Genomic DNA, 9,193 nt, shown 5'->3' on the forward strand with positions numbered 1-9,193 from the left:
AAATATTCAAAGAAAACCAATTTATATGTTAAATTAAGGTATTTTGACATATATGTTATGAAAATTTATATGTAATATATTATCTTTCTTATAGATTTTGAAAATTTAAAGTATATAATGAATTTTGAAAATTTAAAAACATTTTAAATGGGTTATCCGAACCCGAACCGAACCCGCAAAGATCCGAACCGGACCCGAACCGAAATTTAGAAATATCCGAATGGGGCTGAAATCTTTGACCCTGAAAACCCGAAACCCGAATGGACTGAACCGAAACCCGAATGGGTACCCGAATGCCCAGCCCTAATATGTATTGGTGCCATTCAAATACTATACATGTTAATTGTTCGTCTGTGCGCAACTTATATATGCTATTCTCAATTTTTCGTGTTAATATATCCAACGTTTAAAAACGTGAATGATACTGATATACTTTACTAGTTGCCTCGTATCATTTTTCTAATGATAAGAAATTTTTGAGTCCAAAGATCCACCCATATATTTTCTTATGGCAAAGTCTAGATCAATGTTGGACTAACTTCTTTTCTAGGAGAGTATATATATTTTCCAAGGGGAATCAAATTCATTGTCTTTTAGATCCTTACTAGGTGATTTAAGAGTTTTAACTATTAGATAGTTCTTGGTTGGTAGTTGCATTGTATCATCATTCAACGTGGCATGCATTTCATTGGCTAATTGTTACACATCTAGCAAGGCTGCTAATTATATGTGGTGGTGAGTACGTTGTTCAAGGACTAACCTCGCAGTTGCTCGTTTTTGGTGAATACTTTTGTGTAATCAGTTTTGATTGTACTATATCTAAACGGTGTTTGATTGTTTAACACATTCACGGAACATGAATGTAACGACCGATACAATAAACAATTCTAATTGAATATATATATATTCTCACTGATAGTATAACATGCTGCGACGACAACTACGGTGTTGCCACGTAACAGCAATCTTAATAACCATGACGTGCCGCAACCACAGAGGACAATACATACAAGATCGAGAAACCGCATACTAAACTCGCAAAGTGCAACACCCAAAACTCTTAATTTAATTAGGTTAATTCTCAGCACACCACGCAGCTATACACGTATCTTCTATGCTAACACGTGCCATGTTCTTGAACCGACCAAGACACACTACAAATGTCTCAATGGTTTGGAGAGACCATAACACACAGTTTCTCTACACACCAACACACTTTCAGAAAAAGCAATTTATATAATTATCTTTTCACATATCACACATTTGAAGAAAAGAAAATGGCGTCTAACCAACAAAGCTACAAAGCTGGTGAAACCAGAGGCAAGACTCAGGTAATAGAAATATCTCTGTCACTAATCATTATGTGTGCATATATGTACAAGCTCTAAAAAAAATGATTTGGTTGTGTAATAATAGGAGAAGACAGGACAAGCTATGGGAGCAATGAGGGACAAGGCTGAGGAAGGCAAGAACAAGACTTCCCAGACGGCCCAAACAGCCCAACAAAAGGCCCATGAGACATCACAGTCCGCGAAAGACAAGACATCTCAAGCTGCTCAAACGACCCAACAAAAGGCTCACGAGACGACCCAATCAGCAAAAGACAAGACATCTCAAGCTGCCCAGACGGCCCAAGACAAAGCCCGTGAGACAAAGGACAAGACGGGGAGCTACATGTCCGAGACAGGAGAAGCCATAAAGCACAAGGCTCAAGACGCTGCTCAGTACACAAAGGAGACGGCTCAAGGCGCGGCTCAGTATACGAAAGAGACTGCCGAAGCTGGTAAAGACAAGACCGGTGGGTTCTTAAGCCAGACTGGTGAGCATGTGAAGCAGATGGCTATGGGTGCAGCTGATGCGGTGAAACACACTTTTGGGATGGCTACCGAGGAAGATGAAAGTCATCTTCCAGGCACAACTACTGGTACTACTCGGACCACTGATACTACTCATCAGACGTATCAGAGGAAGTGAGAATAACAAGAGAACTATGATTGTGTCTTTCTTTTGTTTCTATAATGTCACATGTTTGGTTTTTTGAGTTTTCTGTTGTGTCTTTGAGTTTTTGGTTCAGTTTCGTTTCTTTCGTTGTGACGGTGATTCTGGAGACTTCTAATTTCCAGCCAATAAGTTTAGAATTTGATCCTGTCACACCTTTTGTGTCGTCCAATTTGTATTTTTCTTATAATAAAAAGTTATCAATTCCATACCACGGTCGTCGTTCTTTTCACAGATTTGGATTGTATATCATGTGAAAGAGAACTCTGTTATGAAATTACATGAAAGGAGTCCCTGAATCTCCTCAGTGTGGGTTTAGCTCACTAGCCGTAAGATTTCTGCAACTATTTCGTAAGTTTTTCAATGTATTTTGTAATTATATATGGATATTGAAGCCATCAATCGATGCTAGAAACATTCTTGAAGATCAAGGGTTGAAAAACGCTGTGAAATCATTTTTGTCTTATCGTTCTTTTCATTGTGGTACCTTGTGATCTCAAGTTCGCTTGTACATTTATAGGAAGGTGAACTGGAGGAGAAGCTTGAGTTATGCTGACTGGTGAATAAAGTTATTATTTGCTTTTGTTTCTCTTCATAAGAATGCCTTTTGATGCACGGCAATAATGTCTCCAGAAGCTCAAAATCTTTGGATCTGGTATGATCAAGACCTTGATGTATTGAAGAGCCTTTATTTCATTATTCATAACCAAGAATCAAAGAGCAGAAAATCAAAAATAAATCACAAAACAGTCAAAAAAATGAATACCGTATACCCCAAGAAACCCACCCATATTATATATATAATATATTCTACACATTGTATAAATAGCTAATTGATTCTTTTGGAGTTCAGCGTGAACCATCAAGACCAAGCCTTGAGGCGAGCCAGTGAACGACCTCTTCCATTTCTTTAGGAACCGTGTAGTGACCAAGCCTACACAAAGAGACAATACACCTCACAATCTCAGACCACAAAACAGTAAATTATACTACTAGACAGATAACTTTGGTAGATACGTTATAACATGTACCCTTCATATGGCTTGAACACAACTTGTATGAATCCAGACATTGCAAGTGAATGCGCAGATTTTTCTCCAAACCTGTAAGGAACTACATCATCCGCTGCAATCAAAGAACATTTTAAGAGAAAAAAAAATCAGATTCTATCTGGTGATTTTTTATCTTGAACTTTATATTATTAGAATGATGCGTAAACATACAAGTTCCATGTGCAAGTATAACTGGTATCGATGCAGCACGCCTTGCAGCTTCACTAGAACTTTCTATTTTGCTACGTAAGCTCCTGCATTGTCATATTACGTTAACAAACTATTGTCTTGGGTGCTAACTAGTGACATTAATTAAGGGGATGAAAGTATACCTCCAACCAGGAAGCCAACCACTGAGACCAACAGTAGCTCGTAGGTTTATAGTATAAGGATGTCCTGTTCCATAACGTCCAAGAGCGTAGCACGTAGTTGAGTATAGAGCTATTGCTGCTCCCATACTGAAACCTCCTATCCCAACTTTGACTGAAACAAACGACCAAGAGCATGCATTTTCAAGTTAAGCTTGAGATTGTGATCATGAGTATATATATATATATATATACAGCTCTTAGTTGGCTTACCATCTGTTGGCTCGGTTGATAAGAGGTTAGCAATATGAGCAGCTGAAGCATCTAATCCTTCGATATCATCATGAAGATCCTCAGAAATTTCACCCACGTCGAACCCTGACAAGCAAAAAAGTTTTGTTTCTATTATATAGCTACCCTCTCGGAGAGAATGTTTTTGTGACGTTTTGGAGAAGCTTAGAAGTTGAATGATCTTACAGGCAGTGCAAGGGAATCCACCTAGAAGCGAAACAGGACGCGAGGGAGCAGTTGGGCAAATCCATTTTATCTGTACATAGCCACATTCAATGAGAGTTCTCGGTAATACAGTAAATCAGTTCCAAATGTGTTGTTTTCATGGATCCTTACGTTTGGAAGAGGCAGGCTCTCCAAGAGCTGAGACGAGCTGCAGAGAGAACAGAGACAAAGTAAGAAGTTGTTTGTCTCAGTAACATTTTCCTTTGGTATCTTTCATGTCATTTAGGCATTGTTTTCACAAATTTCTCTTTCTCTATGAGTTGGCTCAAGAAATGGGCACTGATCATAAGTGTAATGCAAGTGAAAGAGCATTATATTACCTTGAGCCATTGTCTCCAAGACCATGCAACCAAACAATAGTAGCTTGGTGCTTTCCCTTAGGCCTCACAACATAAGTCCTTCCAAACTCATATCCCCTTGAATTTCTACTACCTACAAAGATTTTGCCAGAAACCATATTCAAGAAGAGCAATCACAAAACAGAATTACTCCAAGCACACAGTGTCAGTAAGACACTTCATAACTAAACACCAATCAACAGTAAAGATAGGGCAAATAAGAAGAAGACACAAACCAGAACCAATGTTTTGATGAGAATGGCTCATTGTTGTTTCACTACAATTTTGGAGTCTAATAATTTTCGGTAGAGAGTTTTAGATGTTACAAACACACACAATGATGGGAAAATATAAGAGAATGTAAGAAGACGGACGTGTGTATTTATAGAGAACAACAGCTATACTATTAAGAGAAGCCCAGAGGAAGCATCCATGGAAATACAAAAAGGAAATCAATTTCATTTTTCATTTTTTTTTTTTTTCAAACCATACTTCATTCATTCATTAGAAACTAGATAGTTACTCCATCGAGGGAGGTGAGTTCATACAAAGGGCGAGAGCAGACTTAGCTAGCCCGTCCGCAAATCCATTCTCTAAACGAGAAATGTAATGAAAAGAGATAGAGTTAAGGGAACTACTCAACACGCGGATGTCGTGGAGGATCCCTTGGAGCTCAACAACGGATGTATTTGTCGTGAGCAGAGAAACAAGACTGCGAGAGTCTGAAAAACACCTCAGGTCGAGGATATCATTGCGAACTGCGGTTGTCAGTGCCATTTTAAGAGCTAGAGTCTCTGCCATCAAAGCAGAGCCGACATATCTCTTTGCATCAGCACCTTGTAGAGTTACTGAACCCAAGTGATCATGGAAACACCATCCCATCCCGCCAGTTTTAGTGACATTATCCCACGCTCCATCTGTAAAACAAGCAGTAGCAGTGGAAGAGTAATTGAGAGCGCTAGGAGGCGGGGGAGCTGGAGGATTTGATACAGGTATGGCTTGGGCATTACTCCACTCCCTTGCGTCTCTGATTGACTTGTTTAGGACCTCAACTTCAGAGAACTTTTTGTCTTCAAACAGGAGTTGATTCCTGCATGTCCATAGGTTCCATAACAGCCAGGGGAACAGAGGTTTAGTGATACCTGCAGGTGGTAGAGTGATCATCTTCTTGCTGATGTCGATGAGGTTCAGAATATTGGAGGTTGAGCTAATCGGTTTGTGCAGCGCCGAGGTAAGATCCCAAACTTTTTCAGCAAAAGGGCATTGGAAAAAGGTATGGATCTCACTCTCAATGGCACCGCAACGTTTACAAGTTGTTGTAGCTGCAATCCCTCTTCTGGCCAAAGCTTCCCCAACAGGTAAAGCACGATTCGCCAATTTCCACAAGAAGAGTTTCAATTTGGGAGAGGTATCGATATTCCATATACTAGCCTTCCAGCTGAACTGAGCCGTATTCTGATGATGAGCTCTGTTTTCTCCGGCGAGTTTAGTCAGCGCATAGCCAGACTTTGTGGAATAACAACCCGACTTCTCCGGCAACCAGACCAGTGTATCTTCCATATTGAAGGAGCTCGGTTGGAGAAGTCTAATAGAGCTTTCATACTGTGGTAAATGGGCACGGATAGCTGAGACGTCCCACTCTGCCGAGTTCGGGATCAAGAGGTCTCTCACTGTTAGTTCCTGCTCTTCAAAGGTTGGGGGACCTATTGGTCGTAAGGATCCATTGGTTGATAGCCAGCTTTCCTTCCAGAGATTAACGTTCCCCCCAGTACCTATAGCCCATCCCATCCCAAGTTTTAACACTTCTCGTCCAGCAAGGATTCCCCGCCAACCGTGAGACATTGCTCCCGATGTCCCACACTCAAGAAAGCTCTCATTTCGACAATACTTGCCGAGTAGTGTCTGTGCAAGAAGAGAAGTTGGGTCCTTCAGCAATCTCCAGGATAGTTTTGCTAATAGGGCATCATTGAAGTTTTCTATATCTCTAAATCCAAGCCCTCCAACAGATTTTGGCATTGTAAGCCTATCCCAAGAGACCCAGCATAGTCGCTTCTGTTCCGGTTTCAGGTCCCACCAAAACCTGGTTAAAACAGATTGAATTTGCTTGCAAAGGGATTGGGGCAGCTTGAAGCATGACATGGTATATGCTGGCATCGCTGCTAATACTGATTTTAGTAAAACCAGTTTGCCAGCACCCGATAAAAATCTAGTAGTCCAGCCATGGGACCTTTGCCTGATACGATCCACCAGCGAAGCAAAAATATCCCTTTTCCTTCTTCCGAAGTGCTCCGGTAACCCAAGATACTTGCCGATACCTCCCTCTTGGCCAATTCCGAGAGCTGACTTAACATTTCTCTTTGTGCCTGGTAGTGTTTTGGAGGAGAAGGTGATAGCTGATTTATTGCGATTGATGCACTGCCCGGAAGCTAGCTCGTATCTGGTCAAGATCGAGACAAGGGTTTCACAGCTGGCACGGTCTGATCGGCAGAAGAACATGGTATCATCGGCGAAGAGGAGATGGTTTATAGGAGGGCATGAGCGGGCCACTTTCACACCAGTAAGAGTACCATTCTCCTGAGCTTTGTTGCACAGTCCCGAGAGTACCTCCGTACAAAGTATGAAGAGGTACGGGGACAACGGGTCTCCTTGTCGCAATTCCCTAGTTGGTAAGACACTACCTTGGGGCGCACCATTGATGAGAAAGGAGTAGGAGACCGAGGATACACATTCCATAATCCACAAAATCCACACACTGTGGAAACCCAGCCGCTCCATAACCTCTCAGAGAAAGTCCCATTCAATCCGATCATAAGCTTTACTCATGTCAGTTTTCACTGCCATTGAGCATCTTTGACGAGCAGCCGACGTACGGAGATAGTATAAGATTTCATGCGTGATGAGGACATTGTCGGAAATGGCTCTTCCGGGCACAAAAGCTGATTGATGCCTCGAAATAAGATGGGACAGTAGAGGCTGGAGACGCTTGGTGAGGATTTTTGCGATGATCTTGTAGTGGATATTGCATAGAGCAATGGGCCGGTAATCCGCAACTTTCCGAGGCCCCGAGATCTTGGGGATCAGTCTAACATGAGTTTCATTTTGACGCCGCTGTAACTCCCCAGCAGTGAAAAAGCTCCTGATATCACCGGAAACATCAGGCCCGATGATATCCCAAAAGGATTGGTAGAATCCTGCAGAGAATCCATCGGGACCTGGTGATGTGCCCTGAATCAGCAGCAGAAACAAATCAAGAAAATTTGGCTTTTGGGCTTATGTTTTAAACGAGATGGGCTTGACGATTTATGAAACTATGTTTATGGACATGTTTCAGCCCAAAGAAAGAAAAGGCCCAACAAGAAAATACAAGTCATGGTCGAATAATATATCAATCTGACGACAATGCAGAGACGGTCGACCATGCGGAAGAACGAGACCAGACGAAGAGTGCGACGACTACAATTCTTCAATTTGGGTCAAGTCAAGACATTTATGATTTTTGGTCAATTCAAAGTCTTTGGTCAAGTCTTCCTTGTTTTTACAAATTGCTAATTTCTATGTTTGACTAGTATTTTGTAATCAGATCTTTTGTATTCTTTGCCTATTATATAAAGGTCATTTGATCAATGAAATAAAATATGTTTTGAGTGTTTATTTTTGGAACCTTGAGAGGGTATCTCACTTTTCTTGTTCTTGGTGTGGTTAGCTCCAAGTAACACTCTCTTTCTTGTTGGACCGGTGCGTCACATCCGGCAACAGATCGAGTTTGCTTCCTTGTCGGACCTGTGAGTCATATCAGGCGACAATCAAGCACCTCTGGTAGTATCATCGGGCCTTCCGCAACCCTTTGTGTCACCGTTCAATCCATCAGTTCTCTTCGGAGTTCACCTCTGGTAGTATCATCGGGCCTTCCGCAACCCTTTGTGTCACCGTTCATCCCACCAGTTCTCAATCCTCTCGGATCTGAGTTCATATCATCCGTACCGGTAGAGTGATCCGTATTTTGGTTCTATCAAGTGGTATCAGAGCCACTCAACCGGTACTTGTCTGTTCATTTTTTCTCATCTTTCCATCTTCTTCATCCATCTTCTACCTTTCATCTTCTTTTCTAAAAAAAAAAAAAAAAAAAGAGTTCTACGAAAAGCCAAGAGATCATTATATCTGAAGCTAAAGAAAGACAGATTTGAGGGCAAATCTTTTTAAAGAAGGAGGGAATGATGTGCCCTGAATCAGCAGCAGAAACAAATCAAGAAAATTTGGCTTTTGGGCTTATGTTTTAAACGAGATGGGCTTGACGATTTATGAAACTATGTTTATGGACATGTTTCAGCCCAAAGAAAGAAAAGGCCCAACAAGAAAATACAAGTCATGGTCGAATAATATATCAATCTGACGACAATGCAGAGACGGTCGACCATGCGGAAGAACGAGACCAGACGAAGAGTGCGACGACTACAATTCTTCAATTTGGGTCAAGTCAAGACATTTATGATTTTTGGTCAATTCAAAGTCTTTGGTCAAGTCTTCCTTGTTTTTACAAATTGCTAATTTCTATGTTTGACTAGTATTTTGTAATCAGATCTTTTGTATTCTTTGCCTATTATATAAAGGTCATTTGATCAATGAAATAAAATATGTTTTGAGTGTTTATTTTTGGAACCTTGAGAGGGTATCTCACTTTTCTTGTTCTTGGTGTGGTTAGCTCCAAGTAACACTCTCTTTCTTGTTGGACCGGTGCGTCACATCCGGCAACAGATCGAGTTTGCTTCCTTGTCGGACCTGTGAGTCATATCAGGCGACAATCAAGCACCTCTGGTAGTATCATCGGGCCTTCCGCAACCCTTTGTGTCACCGTTCAATCCATCAGTTCTCTTCGGAGTTCACCTCTGGTAGTATCATCGGGCCTTCCGCAACCCTTTGTGTCACCGTTCATCCCACCAGTTCTCAATCCTCTCGGATCTGAGTTCATATCATCCATACCGGT

General features: G+C 41.3%; 2 protein-coding genes across 2 annotated transcripts; one reads left to right on the forward strand and one right to left on the reverse strand.

Moving 5' to 3' along the window:
• The first annotated feature begins 1,200 nt into the window (after positions 1–1,200).
• On the forward strand, positions 1,201–2,212 carry LOC130512629 (late embryogenesis abundant protein 29-like). The gene is made up of 2 exons (XM_057010806.1): positions 1,201–1,331; positions 1,417–2,212. The coding sequence occupies exons 1-2, from the start codon at positions 1,278–1,280 to the stop codon at positions 1,972–1,974; spliced, it is 612 nt and encodes a 203-aa protein (XP_056866786.1). The 5' UTR covers positions 1,201–1,277; the 3' UTR covers positions 1,975–2,212.
• A 320-nt stretch (positions 2,213–2,532) lies between these two features.
• Positions 2,533–4,522, reverse strand: LOC108861376 (uncharacterized). The gene is made up of 9 exons (XM_057010414.1): positions 4,449–4,522; positions 4,195–4,306; positions 3,986–4,022; positions 3,836–3,905; positions 3,632–3,736; positions 3,383–3,533; positions 3,222–3,304; positions 3,030–3,123; positions 2,533–2,932 (listed from the first exon to the last, which is right to left on the reverse strand). Exons 1-9 carry the CDS (start codon positions 4,477–4,479, stop codon positions 2,848–2,850), a joined length of 768 nt encoding a protein of 255 aa, XP_056866394.1. The 5' UTR covers positions 4,480–4,522; the 3' UTR covers positions 2,533–2,847.
• Between the last annotated feature and the right edge of the window lie 4,671 nt (positions 4,523–9,193).

This window comes from Raphanus sativus, chromosome 5 (genome assembly GCF_000801105.2).
Source record: "Raphanus sativus cultivar WK10039 chromosome 5, ASM80110v3, whole genome shotgun sequence".
Lineage (NCBI taxonomy): Eukaryota > Viridiplantae > Streptophyta > Magnoliopsida > Brassicales > Brassicaceae > Raphanus > Raphanus sativus.